The sequence below is a fragment of the Lissotriton vulgaris genome, chromosome 5, assembly GCF_964263255.1.
Source record: "Lissotriton vulgaris chromosome 5, aLisVul1.2, whole genome shotgun sequence".
NCBI classification, from domain to species: Eukaryota; Metazoa; Chordata; class Amphibia; order Caudata; family Salamandridae; genus Lissotriton; species Lissotriton vulgaris.
Genome location: NC_141693.1, coordinates 92060264 through 92079539, shown reverse-complemented (window position 1 = coordinate 92079539; position 19276 = coordinate 92060264). Strand labels below are relative to the sequence as shown.

At 45.6% G+C, this 19276-nt stretch overlaps 1 protein-coding gene across 2 annotated transcripts in view; it reads right to left on the bottom strand.

The window, feature by feature from the left end:
- The window catches only part of SLC2A8 (solute carrier family 2 member 8), a 136624-nt gene that overhangs the window by 67914 nt on the left and 49434 nt on the right, over positions 1–19276 (bottom strand). For both annotated transcript variants that reach the window (XR_015295856.1, XM_086920958.1), the window contains exons 2-3: positions 11762–11924; positions 1735–1941 (exon numbers count right to left, since the gene is read on the bottom strand). Coding sequence is in view for 1 of the 2 variants with exons in the window: in XM_086920958.1 (XP_086777084.1) it covers positions 1735–1941; positions 11762–11924 (370 nt within the window). In the remaining variant the exon portion in view is untranslated. The remainder of the gene's footprint in view (positions 1–1734; positions 1942–11761; positions 11925–19276) is intronic.

The following is a 19276-nucleotide window of genomic DNA, read 5'->3' as shown; positions in this document are numbered from 1 at the left end:
AAGACTCCAGCACATTCAGAACACCTCAGCACGACTCATCCTGGACATCCCTCGCCGCAGCCACATCTCTGCCCACCTGAAAGACCTGCACTGGCTCCCAGTCAACAAGAGGATCACGTTCCGACTCCTCACCCACGCACACAAGGCTCTCCATGACATGTGCCCGAAGTGCCTCAACAGCCGCCTCACTTTCTACACACCTACCCGCCAGCTCCGATCCGCCAGCCTCGCCCTCGCCTCCGTCCCACGAATTCAGAAATCCACCGGAGGAAGATCCTTCTCCTACCTGGCAGCCAAGACTTGGAACTTCCTCCGCACTCACCTACGGCTGACCCGGGATCACCTCTTCTTCAGGAAACAACTCAAGACCTGGCTGTTCGAGCAGTAGCGACCCCCCCTTCCCCCTCCCCACCCCTCTCAGCGCCTTGAGACCCTTACGGGTGAGTAGCGCGCCATACAAATGCTTGTGATTGATTGATTAATTGATTGCTTGATCCTAGATTTTCATGGTGTAATGCTGAATGGCTGGTGTATTCGTTCTGCAAATCAATAAAAATATGTTTATCAAAAAAATATGGCTCATAATTTTCATTTTTGCTGCAAAATTTAGATAACCTGCTGCATAAATTGGTCCTTCAACCTATAGAATCCAAGTTGCAATGACAAGCTCTGCAACAGGGTTTGGATGTTATCATCAGATGATGAAATTCTTAATTCACAGCCAAACGTGAAATATTTGCGAGATTTCATGGTTCCATGTGAAATATGAGTTTTTTGTTCAATAAAAGCACCAAACGCACATATATACATAAATATATAAACACACAAGCATACATGCTTGTATTCATGTAAATGCCTTAAGTTGTTTGGAATTAAATTATAGGTCATTTAACATTTAACTACTACATATATTTTCTGGAATGAAGAATGTGCTATCGCACATATTACAATGAAGCATTTCCCTGTAATTGGAACATATTTTTTTATGGAAGTGATATCTCTTCACATACAAATAATGCCCTTGAAGAACACTTTTAAAGGTAGGAATGTAGTTTGCACAATAAAAATACTGACACTGAAAATATAGAAACAAATACTATGTATTTTACAGGAAGTGGACTTAGTTCCTGTCAGAGCACTTGTTACCAGGGATGTTTCAGGGCTTGTGCATACATTTATATCAATCTAATTTTACTCCTCAGCACTGCACAATGATTTTAAAAAGACTACATTGTACTAACTTTCCATTTTTGAAACTCTTCATTTGCAGCAGTGCAGAGAATGATTCCTTTGAGCAGGTCGGAGGCATCACGATAGATGGCAGTTTTGTGAATGATTAAAGCATTACTCCAGCAACTATTTATTTTATTTAAGTGTAAAGCCTTTTCAAGGGGAAAACTACAGCTGAAAAAATAGTATTCCCCAATTAGGAGTAAGGTCTTCTCAATATTGTTTTCAACAACACTGAGCAATGCTCTATTGAAGTTTATCTTAATTATTTTAAGAAAATAAAGGCAAAGAAAATAGTACAGAGCTAGTCTCAAGCTTCAATAACTTTTCAATGATGATTGAAACACCTTTATGTTAGTGTGCTGGATAAATATTTAAAACTTGACATTACTGGAACCAGGTTTCCAGAGTCTAACTAGTTAAATGTCAATGACAATTATCTCCGATGGATACTGTTATACAAGTCTATTTTTGCAAACTGAGAATCAAGAAAATATTACTTACCGGAACAACAAGTGAAGTGACACCACTAGCCAATCCATTCAAAAACCTCCCAGCATAAAGCATCCAGATGTTCTGAGCAGAAATTATTATGACAAAACCAAAAATGAATGGTAGGGAGCACAACATCAGGCTCAGTTTTCTTCCGATCTTGTCAACAATCCAGCCTCCTAAGACTCCACCGATGGCAGCACCTATTGTCACTATAGACTTGAGATGAAATAAAAAGAAACACGGCTGACTGAAGGCAAAATGAATGAAGGGAGGAGGGCAGATCCCTCCTGTTGTCAGTGCTGTACAACAATAAATATCTACAGTGCACTCTATCTAGGTCTGTACATCCAAACATAATTTAGTAATGATATCTTATACAGTGTAAGGCCTTGAGAAATCTACTCGCCCATTCCCTAAAGCAAATCAGATTTTATCAGGGTGAACTATTTTTAGCGACTATTAGTCCGTTCTGGTGAGTTGACAAAGACCAGGTGCTCTGTTCAGTGAATGAGCAATAAAGATGCACTTCTAGCTTGTTTTTATCTTGTCACATTGGCTCTGTGTTCAGAGCCAAAGATCACATGTCAGTGGGTGTCTTCTTACAATTTGCAGCTTATGTTACTCTGGAGGTTGGTGTTTACTTTCTCTGACTGCAAACTTAAATGATTTTGTAAAGCGAACTACCTCCCAATCATGCTCTATGAAGACTGAAATAAAAGGCTTTATTTTTCTAACGTGGAGCATTTAAATAGCTTGTAAATTAACTGTACAAACTTTTCAAAATACATTTCAGTAAATATGAAATCACATTTTTTGTAAAGCTTTGTAATGAAAAAAGACTTTAATAGGATTAAAACAAATCAGAAATGATACATTTTACTGTAAACCAATTTCCGCAGGTTATTTTCAATGTGCTAATAGGTTGATCAGTAAAACTGCAGGGTAATGGAAAGGGAAGACCACTCGGTCCCCCCGAACATATGGATGGGAGCCCCGATCCCCCCGGGAAACCATTTTGGGCGGGGGGTGTGGTTCGGCTGGTATGCCCAAAGCGGCGTAGCCGGAGCACGCCCTTCCCGCCCAGAAGGGGTTGTCCTAGACACCCGCCCGGAAGACCGAGCCCAGATGGGCGTACCCGAGGAGGGCCCCCGCCCTCCCGCAGACAGATCAATAGAGCGGGAATCCAAGGAAGCGTCCTCTTGTTCCAGTGCTCTGAAGGCTGCACCACTCGTTGCTCGTGAGCCCTCGACGGAACAAGCAGCAATTTTGAGAACTTGTAATCTTTGTTGTTTCTCTTTCAGTATCAGGCGTGTGGAGGATCTAGGACCTTGTCGATCAAGTCGGACGGAGTAACCGAAGTCATGTCTGGCAAAAAAGCGGGAAAGAGCTCCGAGATGGAGAAGATGCTATGCACTTTGGTGAACCGAATGGCGGTAAGGGACCGAAAACTGGGTAAAGTGGATTTGATCGGTCGGGGCTTGGCAGAAGTTAAGAAACATATAGCAGCCCAGAACAACCTCTCGGGGCGGCCTAAGAAAGTGATAGGTCCGGCCTTGCCGGGCGTCGCCCCAGAGGGTAGGGGGAAGCGTAGTAAGAAGAGGGCGGGTTCCGGGGAGGGCCCAGTCCCGGAGGTGCCCCCAGCAGGCCCAGTCGCACCGGTGGACAGCCCGGTACCAAGTCCGGATGTGGGTTTACCAATCCCCGTTGTGATAACACCGGTTGAGGATGATCAGATGCCCCCAGAACTGGCCCTTCAGTTAGCGGCAGTGTTACCCAGGCTAAAAAAGAAAACAGGGGGGGCAGTGGCTGCGGGGGATCCGGCCGAAGAAGCCAGAATAATAATTGAGCAGTTACGGCAGTCAAGGGAAGCCGGGATGGCGAATTTTCCTTCTATTCCCCCATAGGTGGCACCGGGAGTGACGGCGGTTGGCCGAGAAAAGACAGCGGACACGGCGGTTGAACCCGGTAAGAACCCATTGCCAATGGTGGGGGAGAGTTCAGTGCCTTCGAGGCGGGAAAGGTTGGCCCAGCACATCCCGGCGGCCACGAAGGAAATGATATGGGGGGACAAATGTATTAATATGTTTTCACTGTTGACCGACCATCGTGAGATAGAGTACGCAAAGACCCAGAAAGATTTATGGCACCCCAGCGTATGGCGGGCCAAGATGGCGGAATTTAGGGTCGACGAGACCATAGCGAACTGGGTGAAGGCCTTCTCTATATTTACGGCAGTAATGGGGGAACGTAAACCTGAAGTGTTGCCCGATCTATCATGTTACCAGAACAGGATCATGGATTTTTATACAATGTACGGGAGGAATGAATGGGTGGGTTACGATGTTAACTTTCGAAAATCTAAAGAGTTTGATGTAACTTTAACGTGGGATTGTCTCGACGCGGTGTCATGGCACAAACAGCTCTTGCCTGGATCGGCGGGTACGTCCTCGCCAGGCGGGAGCGGGTCTGGGACAGTTCAACAAAGGCCGGCGCAGCCCTTTCGAGCAAGCGCCGGTGGGGAATCACAGCCCAAGACCGGCGGGAATGGGGGCAAGCGCGGGGTTTGTTGGGGTTTCAACAGAGGTAACTGTAACAGGCCCCAGGGAACATGTAGGTTCCGGCATGCTTGTGCGGGCTGTGGGAACTCCTCACACCCAGAAAGTAGCTGTAGGTCCAAGAGCGGTAGTTCGGGAGGAAAGGGGGGGATCCGAGCAGGATTGATGTGATGCTTGGGAAGCAATCATCTTCACCCATCGACATCATGGCTTTGACTCCCTGGCTGAACAAATACCCTGATCATGTATCCGCCGGGATTTTGAGGAATAGTTTCCTATATGGCTTCAACATCCCGGCGGGGAATTTTCGGGGGAGCCCCTTTTGTAAGAATCAGCTATCTGTTCAACACAACCCGGCAGTGGCAGCCAAGAAAATTACAAAAGAGGTCAGCTTGGGACGGGTAGCAGGACCTTTTCCATGCCCGCCAGTGGCGGATTTCGTGTGTTCACCTCTAGGAGTGGTTCCGAAGAAAGACCCAGGGGAGTATAGACTCATTCACAATCTGTCGGCCCCGAGGGGGGCCTCGGTGAATGAAGCCATTGACCCTGAAGTCTGTTCAGTTCGATACGCATCGTTCGACGATGTCGTTGACCTACTGAATCACCTGGGCCCCGGTGCTCTGATGGCGAAATCAGACATCGAATCAGCATTCAGGTTGCTCCCGGTACACCCGCGGGACCAGCGCTTGCTAGGATTTACGTTCCAAGGGAAGTATTACATGGATAAATGCATGCCCATGGGCTGCTCAATTTCTTGTGCTTATTTTGAAATGTTCAGCTGTTTTTTAGAATGGGCGTTCACCGAGGCCACTGGGCATAGACAGGTGATGCACTATTTAGCACTATTTAGACGACTTCCTGTTCTTAGGGCCGGCAGGCACTACGAAATGTGCACAGGCGCTGCAGGACTTCTGCATTCTCATGCAGGAGTTTGGGGTCCCATTGGCACCAGGTAAGACAGTGGGGCCATCTACTTCACTGGAGTTTCTGGGAATTGAGCTAGATTCTGTGGAGGGATGCTTCCGTCTGCCAATGGAGAAGGTGGCCAAGTTCAGGGCTTCCTTAATACAATGCCTGGGCAAAGAAAAGGTGACCCTGCACCAGTTACAACAAACAGTGGGCCAGCTTAACTTTGCCTTAAGAGGAATACCGATGGCTGGCACCTTCTCACGTTCCATTGCACAGGCTATGGCCGGCCTCAAGGAGGGACACCACCGCACGAGACTGTCGGCAGAGGTTCGCCAGGATATGCGCATTTGGTTGGCATTCCTGGCGGACTTCAACGGTCGGGTGGCGTGGAACAAACCCCCAGCATCGTCGGATGAACTGGGTTTATGGACCGACTCAGCTGGGAGCGTGGGATTTGGCGCAATCTTTGGTAACCGATGGTCGGCGCAATTATGGCCGACGTGGTGGCACTCCAGTGGCCTAACAGGTAACATTGGGTTCTTGGAGCTATTTCCCATTTGGGTGGCTCTGTTGGCATGGCCAGAAGATTTTAGGGACCGCTCAGTAGTGTTTTGGTCTGACAATATGACAGTGGTCGAGTGCATTAATCAGCAGGCAGCACGCTGCAAGTGGATCTTGAGACTGTTGAAAGAAATTGTATTACGCTGCATGAGATTGAATGTACAGTTCAGGGCAAAACATGTGCCGGGTGTACTGAATAATGCAGCTGATGCACTCTCTCGTTCACACATGCAGGCTTTCAGGGGCTATCTACCTACAGCGGATCTAGTGGCGGCACAGTTCCCGAAGCACTATGGCTGATCGGTGCCCCGGATTACAGGACCTCGTGGCAGCCAGCTTAGCGCCCAGGACGAGGAAAGCCTATGAGGGAGGGTTTCGTTCATACTGCGCCTTTTTAGGGCCGGCAGGGAGACATAGCTGGGGGCAGGAGGAATCCTTCCTGGGGTTTTTAGTGGCGCTTCATAGAGAAGGCCGATCAGCCGCAACTGCCAACAGACATAGGGCGGCCATATCATTCATGGCACAGCTCCACGGCATACGGGACCCGACAGGTTCCTTTTTAGTCAGGAAGGCGCTCCGCGGTTGGCAACGCCTGGAGGGTCGCAGACAAGATACAAGGCACCCGATTGGTTTAGAGAGATTGTCTCTGCTACTAGCAAAACTGGATGAGACATGCTCCTCCCCTTCCGAGGTAGTTCTGTTCCGAGCGGCTTTCGCATTGGCATTCCATGGGGCCATGCGGGTAAGTGAACTTGTGGCGAGGAACAAGAAGGATATGGAGGGAGGCCTATGCAGGGATCACGTTCAAATACAGGGTGATTCTATGCTAATCTCGATAGCCAGGTCCAAGACAGACCAGGAAGCTTTAGGGAGTAGTGTTGTTGTGCAGCGCGCTCGAGGGAGCCCCAGTTGTCCGATAAGGTATTTAGAGGACTACCTGGCACAGAGGCCGGCGACATGGGGAGGGAGCCTGCTTAGACACAAGGATGGCACCCCGTTGACGAAATTTCAGTTTCAGAGGGTGCTGGCACTTACGATTGCTGCGGCGGGCTTGAACCCGTGCGATTTTGGGACCCACTCATTCAGAATAGGGGCCGCTACTGAGGCTACGGCTCGGGGTCTGGGTGCGGAAGAAGTAAAACAGTTAGGCCGTTGGTCCTCGAACTGTTTCAAGAGGTATGTGCGACTGCACATGTTGTAAAAGACTGGTGAAATGCACTCACGCTCGTTGTCTTTTGTTTGAATTACAGTTTCCCAAGCCTCTGACGCGGGGCGGAATTTGGGATCAACCCATCACCAGAGGACCAGCGGTCGAGGATCACCGACTGGAGAGCAAGTGGTATGGGTCGTGGGCCACTCATACGTGAGGCGCGCCGGGGACGTATTCATGGCAGGTGACGCGACTCACGCATCTGGGGAATACGGGTTCAGAGTAACCTTCCATGGGAAGGGAGGCCTCTGTTTTGACCAATTTCAATCGTTTGTGGAGAGTCTCTTAGGGCGGCAAAGGTCACCGCCATCTGTAATCATAGTGCACTTGGGGGGCAATGACTTGGTAAGACTGGGAAGACGGGTGTTAGTGGAACACATATTGTCGGTAGTCAGCTGGTTGGCTAGGAGGCTCCCGGGGTGCACAATTGCATGGTCCCACATGATCCCCAGGAGAGTTTGGCGGGGGGGGTTTCTCTGTAACGGCGTTGAACCACTCGGTAAAGAGGGTCAACAATAAAATTCTGAAATTGTTTCGCTCCGCGCATTTGCAAAGCATTCCCCATGGGTGTATTCGGGGTGATCACTATTACTTGAATGATGGGGTTCACCTGTCCAGGGCGGGGAATGATTTACTCATAGGAGACTTCATAGCATGGCTAGTGGGATTGAGGAGGCTTGACCTTTAGGAGGTGTGGGGGGGCCGGGTAGTCGGTCAACTATCCGGCCTGTGGCGGTAAGGTCATGATCGGTGAGCAGTAATTTCAAGGTCCCTAGGGGGGGCGCCACCCAGTATGGATGGGAGCGCCCGGGGGGAGGCGGCACCCACTACGGATGGGTCGCCTAGGGGGAAGACGGCCATAGGCCCCTCCCAGGGGGGAGACGGCTATATGCCCCTCCTACGAATTTCCCGGGGGCCGGATATCCGCTCCGGTGGAAGAGAGTGTGGGGAAGGGGGGGGGGGGGGGGGGGACTGACACCGGTTAAGACCTTGCCGTTGGCCCTTAATGCTAGGATGTACAATTTTATTTTAGAATGTTATGCATTTTCAGGATGCTAGACTCGGCTAGGAAACCTTTGTATTAGAGGTCTGTTAAGGTTAGCCAAAGAACAGGTCTTCATCAAAATGTAATGAAAGTAAAATTGTACATAATTTATGAAACGTTTAATTTAAAGTTTTACATTTTGTTTCATATTTTAATAAATACGGCCGGGGGGGTAACTCTCCCCCGCCTTCCAAAAAGCTCAAACTTGTGTCTGTCTCCTCCCATGGGGAATTGGTGTTGGGAGGGGGTGGCGGGCATCCCGGCCATATGGAAAGGGAAGACCACTCGGTCCCCCCGAACGTATGAATGGGTGCCCCGATCCCCCCGGGAAACCATTTTGGGCGGGGGCGTGGTTCCGCTGGTATGCCCAAAGCGGTGTAGCCGGAGCACGCCCTTCCCGCCCAGAAGGGGTTGTCCTAGACACCCGCCCGGAAGACCGCGCCCAGATGGGCGTACCCGAGGAGGGCCCCCGCCCTCCCGCAGACAGATAAACAGAGCGGGAATCCAAGGAAGCGTCCTCTTGTTCCAGTGCTCTGAAGGCTGCACCACTCGTTGCTCGTGAGCCCTCGACGGAACAAGCAGCAATTTTGGCCCATCCACCAGCCCCTTCTTGCAATGTTTGTTTGAATAAAGTAATTGTTGGTGATATTCGAATGTATTAAAGAGATGCAGTCACATTTTACAGCATTGATGTATGCCTTGGATTGAATAAATGTGTGTAGGCCTTTTTTCCCTTGTAGAAAAAGTGAAGGAGTGTATCACAAAATAAAAAATTGTCTTGTGCGTTAGGACTTTTTTCCCTTTGTAGAAATGAAAAAGTTGATGAATCGTCAAGCTGTGGCAGATTAGGCGTATTTTCTTTCCATAGTAGGTAAAACAACTGTCGTATTTATTTTGGTCGGGCGGTAAGGTCATGATCGGTGAGCAGTAATTTCAAGGTCCCTAGGGGGGGCGCCACCCAGTATGGATGGGAGCGCCCGGGGGGAGGCGGCCATTGGCCCCTCCCACGGGGAGGCGGCACCCACTACGGATGGGTCGCCTAGGGGGAGATGGCCATAGGCCCCTCCCAGGGGGGAGACGGCTATATGCCCCTCCTACGAATTTCCCGGGGGACGGATATCCGCTCCGGCGGAAGAGAGTGTGGGGAAGGGGGGGGGGGGGGGGAAAGAGTCCACGCTGTCCTTCTTACAAATACCTCACACGGGAACTCGGACGACCTTTAAGATGGCGTCGAGTGAAAGGGGGCCCCCACGACAAGGGAAGTTACAGTTGGCAACGAGGGTAAAGTCCTCTGCGCATGCGCCAGTGTAACGGGGTGCCCGAGTTGACCAATGTACAGGGGGACGGCAAGGACATGGGCTGGTGGACATGCACTGATAACCTTCATCCTTCCCCACAGGACGAACCGTGCTCGTGGCACACACTTGCGGAAGAAAATCGGGCCGGCCCCTTTAACTGGCCGTGTTTCTCGGACGATGGCCCCTCCCACAATGACGTGTACCTCGCAGGATTGGTTAAGAAGCCGGATGTCCAGGTAGAGGCGTGTGACATCACCGGAGGAGGAGAGTGCAGGACGGAGGAGACGAGGAAGACGAACCGGCGAGACCACGGAGCTTTGGACGCCGAGCCAGGACGAGAAGCAGACGTGCACCAGGAAGAACGAGACGGACTACGGACTGAAGCAGACGAGCCAGGAGGCCAACGGGACCGCGTTGCGCCGTGCCACACTCCCGAGGGAGGAGTGTGGCTCCGACAGGTACGGGACAAGTTTACGAGCTGGGTGGGAAAAAGGGGACTGTTCCCGCGTTAAATACCCTCAGCTTCTAGTGAACCCGCTCCCCCCTGAACCCTGTAAATACCCTTCCCTCACTACATTGCACAAACTCGGCAAGGCTAAGCACTAAAGGTGTCCCTCACTCCCCGGTGTTCCCCAGTATAAGAACGAGGACAGAAAGTAATTGGTCCTTTCTTTGTTTTGTTCTCTTTCGGGTCATCCTGAGAGTTGCCTCCCTTGAAAAGCCCCGACTCCGGGCAAGACGGTCCTTGGATAAGCGGCTGACCCAGTAGGCACCACGGACCCAGCAGAGTTCGCCAAAGAAAGACTGACTTTGCGGAAAAAGAAACTGTACATGAAAATAAAACCCGCTTTGCCCAAACCTCGTGTCCAGCCCATTACTGACTCCCCTTTACAGCCACTCACACCGTGAGGGCGGGAGTTTGGTAGTAGGGCTCTGACACCGGTTAAGACCTTGCCGTTGGCCCTTAATGCTAGGATGTACAATTTTATTTTAGAATGTTATGCATTTTCAGGATGCTAGACTCGGCTAGGAAACCTTTGTATTAGAGGTCTGTTAAGGTTAGCCTAAGAACATGTCTTCATCAAAATGTAATGAAAGTAAAATTGTACATAATTTATGAAACGTTTAATTTAAAGTTTTAAATTTTGTTTCATATTTTATTAAATACGGCCGGGGGGGTAACTTGTGTCTGTCTCCTCCCATGGGGAATTGGTGTTGGGAGGGGGTGGCGGGCATCCCGGCCATATGGGAAAGCTGGAGGCCACTGTAGTGGAAATTGTGCTGTTTGTAACTGACAGTGCGCGATCATGTCATGCTTCAGTGATCTATTTATTACATGTGAGCTTTTAGACATGAACCGAGAAACATTCCTGCCCCCTCCCTGATGACAGTGCTATTTATTAGTGAACTAAGAGGCAACTCAGGCGCCATGTGTAGCCTATAGGTTGGCTCTATTTTTATTATATATTGAGCAAACATTTAGTCTATTAAATCAAACAAACCCGTTTTTTGTACAGCAGAAATGCTGAACTCACATATTTGAAGGTGCTGCATATATGATAATCAAGACAAAGGCACCTCTGCAAAATAAAATATTTGCCTAGGATCACACAATTTAAAACCAGTTTACGGGTCAAGTACATCACATTTAGGTCGAGTAGATTATTCAAGTCACTACACCTACATTTTTGGAAACATTTTAAAGATTTTTCGAGGCCTGATAGTGTTGGCCCATAACCAGGGCAGTGCAGTTACGTCAATTGAATGATAAAAGATAACTCAAACATGGTTCTGTCCGCTGGCTTGTGGGAAACAGACTAAACACATGAATTAATCAATTAATCATTACTTCCCTGGTCCTGCAGAGTCAGCTCTATGGCAACACGAGTATGTATCTAATCATGGATACAGCATACAGTTAAAATCACCACTGATTACTGTAAGTTTGGAGACATTGCCAATGACTACTGTTCCACATCAGCTGGGTATAAAAAACTATTTTTTGCATAAATTCTCCTTTAAAATATGGTTTAAATAGTTACAATGATGTATTTTTAATAGTACTTGACTCGAGATGCACTTTAACCATTGGTTACAATCTTCCAAAGATGACCTAAAACAGAATAACAAGCTAGAGGTCTATGGAAGTAAAAGAAGCTCAAATCAAATTGTTTAAAGGAACTTTCAAATGACTAGGAAAGAATACTAGAGTCCTCAAACTGTTCTATCATAATAGTGGTAATTCAGCCAGCTTGTTTTCATCCACGTTACATTCTAGTATATATAATTTAATTTGCCCATTATATATGCAGACTACATATACCAGAAGTCAAGGAGGCATGAGCCTGATACAAACAATGTAAAACTGAAAAAGGGCTATATGGAAAAGTCTTTACTACAACATGATGTACTACAAATCTCAATTAGCATTAAGTTGCCACATTTGTGTCAGACTTACCCCAAACCATGAGGCCTCAGTTTTGTCCAGTCTTAAATTAGGGTCCTCACTGTTGTTCAGATCGGGTATCGCTGGTGAACTGTATCCCAGGACAAACCCAAAGCTGAGAGGTCCTAAAACTGCAGCAAAGGTGGCCAAGAAAAGCTTTGTGTTTTTAACTTTGCTGTGAAAAAAAAAGGAATGGATTTAATAGTCTAGAACTTGTATTATTAAACACATATCCGCAGCTGTATGTCATAAAATTCAATTCAAAACAAAACTTTTAAATTAAAAAGCCCAAATTGAATCATCAGAAAGAGAAAAGTAAAAAACAGTATCATGAAATTCTCTAACTACGCAATCCAGGCCAACATTCCTGCACCGAAATTACAAGGCTGGTTTGGTTTCTCCTCCTCGAGAACTTAGCAGGTTAAATAAATTAACTAAGATGTAGGGTGATCGGCAGAATGCTTGTTTTTTTATTACAGAGTTGAACTTTCTTTTTTTTCTTCTTTTTTTTGATTTTTATTGTTTTATGCAAGGAAAAACAGCAATGGACAGTAATAATTCCACAAAAAAAGGAGCAAAGAACAGAGAAATATGTTAAAAAGCTTAATAACTCAAGTTCATACATAGGCTAAATCCATTCAGCAATTGGCGCCCAACTTTTTTCTCCCATTACCCTTCTTTTGGTACCCTTAACTTTGTACATAGCAGATTCAATATTGTACATAAATAATAATCGCTCCCTCCAATTAAAAAAAGACGGAGGATCAGAATTTATCCAGTCCCTAGTAATACAGGCTCGGGCTACCGCCATACAAATAAAAAGGAAACAAATCAAAGGTTTAGATCTTGGAGTGCCAGAGCTAAGACTAATTAACACCATCTCTGCTGTCACATTGATATTAGTCTTTACAATAACAGCCAAAAAACTTTCAATTTGTTTAAAGAATTCCCCAAGCTTTGGACAGTGAAAAAACATATGTAACGTGTCAGCTGCATACAACTCACAACAGTTACATTTAATGCCTACTGTTGTACTCCACTTGACGACTTTACCAGGCGTGTAATAAAGATCTTGTATACACATAAAATGTTGGGACTTCATCATTCCAGTTATTAAATATTCAGTGGCAAGATTAACTGACTCACGAACATCAACTTCTGGTGCCCCCAGTTTACTTGCCCACTTCAGTTGGCAATTCTCTAAATCACATGGAAATTCCTGCATTAAACATGAATACAGAGAACCAATTGAAGTTTTTTTATTGAGCTATTCCAGAAGGGGAACTTTGTTCATGCTTGTCACTGCTGTGTGTGGTGAGTTTTGTAAGAAACTACGAATCCGCAGAAACTTAAAAAGTCTCTTATTTAGGGAGTATTTAGTCTGCAACGCCTGAAAGGCTGCCAATTGACCATCCAAAAACAAATCCCCTAAATAACATATCCCTTTCTGCCTCCACCTAATGGCGGAAAAATCACAAAAAATATCGGAGAGCAATAAACCAGAGGCCGCAAAAGGTGTGTACGCATTTAATTTAGATAGTCCCAAATGCTTTTGAACCTTTTGCCACACACCAAATGCGTCTTTCAAAGTCTTAAATCGCGTTTTTTTTATAGTAGCTAGGTTCCACCATTGTAAGAAAGCTAGATTTCATTCCTTCTCCCATAAACAACTTGTAAAATGGCGGGGTATTGGCGGGGATTTGCACACAAGGATTCGGGCTCTATCGCCAATTATCAATGGACTAATAAATTGAAGGTTCGCCGCAATGTAATAATAAAGAAATTACGGAACATTCCAGCCACCACAATCCTTGTTAAGGATCATCTTTTTCAGGGCTTTCAGGGCGAGTTGAACTTTCAGTGCAAATCAATTGTGTATAGAAGCAAATAAATTCCCAACTGCTTGGTATACAATAGAGATGTAATATTAACTTTTCCATGTACACAGGGCGTTGTGCCCCCCCAAAAGGGCATTAGTGTGCTTTATCTAGAACACAATGTGCCAATTAAAGATAACGGTCAAAAGCAGCCTTATCCACAGCAATTCAAATGTTTACAACTATGACACCGGTGCATTCTTTCTGACCTACAAGTAAAGTGAACTGATGAATGTGGTGGCAAAGTGGACATTGGAACTTCCTGAATCCACAGATTACCAGTAGCACAGCAATACGCAAACATATGGCAACATAACTAATGTCTAATGCTGATGATGGGCAGTTACAAGAGGCTGAGAACCAAAGCAATGTTTATATACCAGCCACAAATGACAGCTCTCCTTCAACAGGTGCACAAACTGCAGTTACAAAGTCCCATTCTTTTTGAGTAAGAGTCATACATTCCAATGCTTCTGATAGCCTTTAATTTAACTTCGGATACTCCAAAAAGAATAATGTAACCCACTTGAATTTTCTACTTACTTTAAAAAAGAATATGTTACTAGTTACTGGGGTTACTCTTACTTTAATGGCTGAAATAGCAATAAATAAAAGGCAAAGTTATATATCCGTTTTGTTGATCTGAAGGCCGCCTTAGATTCTGTTCCATGAGATCGGTTATGGGCAAAGCTCGGGGCTTAGGGAACGCTGTGTGTACTTCTAGACTTAATAATCCTACGATATACCAACACCTAGCTTCAGGTAAAGTTGGGGGACAGCACCAGTTGGACTCAGAGATTTAACACCTTTAGTGGCCTGAAGCAAGACTTTGTCCTTGCACTTTGTCTACTTAACCTTTTTATGGCCAATCTTCCTCCACATTTAGAAAATAGTAATGCCCATGCGTCCATCTTCCCAGACTGGAAAATAAAGTACCTACAATACGTTGACAATACTATACTACTCAGCAACACACCCATTGGCTTACAGTGGTTAATAGGCTCCTCCGATGAATATGTATCAGCTAATAACTTGGAGCTGAATAAAAAAAAACGAAATCATTACAATCACGTGTTTGGCATGTCAGAGGGAGCCCCTAGAGCCTGTCAGGTCTTATACATATCTTGACACTACTTTTGATGATCGAGTCTCATTTAAAAAGCATTTCAACCATTTAAGAACTAAAAGCGCTTCTTCCATCTTTGCTTTTAAGACTTTGCAAGATAAGCCAATGTGTCCAAGCTATGATAATTTGGTCAAAGTCATGGAGGGGAAATTGGTTCCTGCTCATGTTTATGGATCAGTCATCTTTCATGGCCGAAACACCCCATTATTGGATGTTACAAATAAAGGCTTTTAAATCGGTCTTTAAGATATCATGAAATATATACAATCCAGAAATTCTTCTTGAGTTTGGACTACAGAGTCAAACGTTAATGAGACACGCTGTTGTTCTAAAAAGCATCCATGCATTATCATCTGAACCGGACATTTCAGCAAATCTAGGTTGGCAGGAACTTACTCACTTTACAAATGTTTGGAGATCTCATCTTTCTGAGCTCATTCACACATTTGATTATGAACTATCTGGATTCCAAAACAATTAGTAAATCCAGTCTAAGAATCTTTTTAAACTGAGTAACAAAACAACTATCTTTCACAGCAGATAAAGAGGTCTTGACAGGGAAAAAGCATGTATGTACTAATATTAATACTTACGAAAATACTGAGGTCCAGCCCTATCTGAGGGCAAATTTTTCAGCTCGTATAAAGGCCAAATTTCTAAGATTGATATTTAACAGGTACTTTACTAAGGACGGTATACCAAGGTGTAATCAGCAATGGTTAACATCTTGTTGCAGACCATGTGGTTATGATAATATCCTTATTGTGCATAATCAGTACTTGTCCACTATTATTACAGGCACAGTGAATCCTGCTAAACCCATTGTTCTTGGTTGCAGAAGTGAGAACTTGCCACAAAGTTGTTAAATTCTGCTTATCTGGCAGGACAAATTCAGCAATCTGTCAGTTGGTGAAGTTTTTGACTCTGGCTGAGAACATGTTGAATTCCACAAAAATTTTGACCACTCACGGATGAACTGTGCAATACTGCGGAATTCAGTAGAATGCTTTCGATCCTTACTGATACAACTTATATGTTTTATTTTGGTTATTATTATTTGGTATTAACCCTGTGGCTTTATGAAAGATTTCTTTACTGGCCATCATTATAACAGCTAAAATTATTAGATACAATACTTAGAATGATCTGCTGAACTTTATGTATTCTTTTTAATTTCAAAGTATTTTATAGACTTTTTAGAAGGCATAAACAAACACAAGTACAGTGGTAAAAGAAATAAATATACAGATGGAAGTGCAGTACGATGCACCAGTATGTAAGGGATACAGCCAAGAGGGGAAGGGAAAATACTGTGCAATCATTACATCAAGGTTTCCAATGTTCCAATATCGTTCAATTAACTATCAAATGCATATAAAGTTTTAAGTTAAGAGATACATTTAACTAAACATTAGCATTCGTTCCATATATATGACTAGCAGCCCGTCCCGACGTTGTCCGGGTATGAATTGCTGCCGGCCAGTAGTATATTGTTTTGTAGGATTTCGTTTTGATAGCATTTCTTATCTGTGACAGGCCTGTGAAACGCTCCGATTCACAGTGTACTGCTGATGAACTTAAGAGTGCGCGTTCAGTAGTGTGTGAACTCGAGTTTCCCTACTTTATTTTTCCTTGCAATATTATATAGCGCAAACTCGACAACATGGCATGAGCACAATTTACATTACAGAAGAACACATTCATTTGTGGTAGGCACGGGGAGACAAAGCGATTTGCCTGGAATCACAGGATGTTGAGCTGATGCAGAGATTCGAACGTAGCTCCCCAGCTCTAAAGTTCTCAATTCTAAAACTTGTGGCGGGAGGTGTGTCTAAAAGTGTATGTTGGTGCTGGCCATCAATGAGAGAGAACTGTGCATTTTTCAAATCGGTGGTGAAAAAATATGAGTATGTTGCTGGAGATGTGGGCCGCCGTGCCACCAATGTACTTACCAGGGGAGGGTAAACACCCATTATTCCGCAACTTTCTTTCCGCATACCATCTCTCCGCATACTTTCATTACGAAAGTACCATGACTCCGCAATGCCATTATAGCGCATGGCATTACATTTTATATGCTTTTACCACGCATACATTTACAACGAAATTCGGTGTAAATGCATGAATGGTAAATTCATGTTTTTTTTAATGTTTGGATAAGGTAAGTATGGGTATAGGGGTATATGTTTTGTGGTACTGAGGTATATGTTTTGGGGTGTTTGGGTATTTTAAGGGTTCAGATATAGTTTTGGGTTATGGGGTACAGGGGTAGTTTTAGGGTTCAGGGCTAGGTTTGGGTTTTGGGGTATAGGGGTATTTTTAGGGTTCAAGGGTAGGATTGGGTTTTGGGGTACAGGGGTATTTTAAGGGTTCAGGGCTAGGTTTGGGTTTTGGGGTACAGGGGTATTTTAGGGTTCAGGGGTGGGTTTGGGGTACAGGGTTATTTTTATGGTTCAGGGCTAGGTTTGGGTTTTGGGGTACAGGGGTATTTTTAGGGTTCAGGGGTAGGTTTGGGTTTTGGGGAACAGGGGTATTTTAAGGGTTCAGGGCTAGGTTTGGGTTTTGGGGTACAGAGGTATTTTTAGGGTTCAGGGCTAGGTTTGGGTTTTGGGGTACAGGGGTGTTTTAGGGTTCAGGGGTAGGTTTGGGTTTTGGGGTACAGGGTTATTTTTTATAGTTCAGGGCTAGGTTTGGGTTTTGGGGTACAGGGGTATTTTAAGGGTTCAGGGCTAGGTTTGGGGTTTGGGGTACTGTGGTATTTTAGGGTTCAGGGGTAGGTTTGAGTTTTGGGGTACGGGGTATTTTTAGGGTTCAGGGCTAGGTTTGGGTTTAGGGGTACAGGGGTATTTTTAGGGTTATGGGGTAGGTTTAGGTTTTGATGTACAGGGGTATTTATAGGGTTCAGGGCTAGGTTTGGGTTTGGGGGACAGGGTTTTTTTTAGGGTTTATGGATAGGTTTGGGTTTTGGGGTACAGGGTATATTTATAGGGTTAAGCTGGGTTAGTGTTTAAGGGTGTTGGGGTATTTTAAGGAGTAAGGGTGGGTTATGATTATGGGGTGCAGGGGTATTTAAAGGGAGCAGGGTGGACACCCGGAGCTGGAATGTACAGAACCTGGGTAGAAAAAACAGCACATGCCCACAGCACACGATATGAGACATGGGATGAAGGGAGGAACGTACCACACGCCCCCAGCGTTTGTCACGTCCCCAGCACACGCCCACAGCACAACGCAGACACGCCCACAAGGGACTACTTTGCTGGCACGGTTCTTTTACCTTTTAAATGTATATGGTGGGCGTCTGCATAGCCTATGTCCTTCTGCTGCAACTGCCCTTTCCAACGCTGTATTGGGTGTTGTGATATGTGCTGTGGTTCCTGAGATTACCCACCTCAAAGGTTTGGGCTCTCTCTTTATTATATTAGTATAGATTAAAAACAGACTGATATTAGAACGAGTCATCTGGGCTTAGATTATTAGCATTAAAGAAGTACTGAAGACGTCCTAGAGAATACCCATACATCCTGCTGTATAACTTTGCTCAAAATGTGCATGTAGAGAGGATATTATAGTAATCTGAGGTTCCTTGCACAGTGGTGGAGAGAACGGTCAGCAATTGGTATGGAAGGAAGAATAAAGGAGGTGTAGGTGCACATGTCAGGTTTCAACCATTCACGGACCTCCTGAAGGTGAGAGGGCACAATTTGGATTGAGCTGGTGTAATGCTGGGGTAACTGCCTAAGCATTTACTCTGATCTGCTGTTCTCATGGGGGTCGAAGTTCAAAGAAGTGGCATCAAGTGAGTCCCACATCGGTCTGGATGAGGAGCGCCATGGGGAGAGCTGTAATGCGATGTTATCAGCTCCTCTCAATAAGGTGAGCCATTCTTGCCATACATGAAACGAGACAATGGTAATGTTTTTCCAGTTGTTCAGTATCAGCTTGCAGGCTAGAGTAAGCATAAGATCCAACAGGTAACAATCATTATCGTTTTTAGGTCGAAGCCTAGCTTAAGACTGCGCACATGCGCAGTCTTGCTGGCGAGATTTAGTGTCATCAGGAGGGTTCACTAGCAGGCTTTAAGCCCCGCCCCTCTTTCCCATTGCCAGGCGTCACTGTTTAGGCTAAACGGTGGCCAGCCATTGGGAAAGAGCACTTTCTTTCAAAAAGTTCTCTCTTTGAGCCGTCCCACTTGGACTGGCTCCCTTGACTTACTGGCGTCGCAAAAGGATTCTTATCTTAATGGGGCCATGTGTTTCAAACACATGGCCCCATAAAGATAAGCTCCTGCGCGATCCTGTTTTAGTTTTCGTACGCGCTTGTTTTCCCTCCTCGCTCCTGAAAGAGTAACTTGGCATTGAGGCTGAGCTATTCAGTCATCCACTGCACGAAGCCTGCCCTATTCAACCTCCTTTGGAGCCCGGACCGATCTCCGCAATCCCCTATTACAGGTACTGTCAAGGTTGAGTGACGAGTAAAGTGAAGCGAGATGGAGATGAAAAAGAGAATTCACTTAGCGCTCAG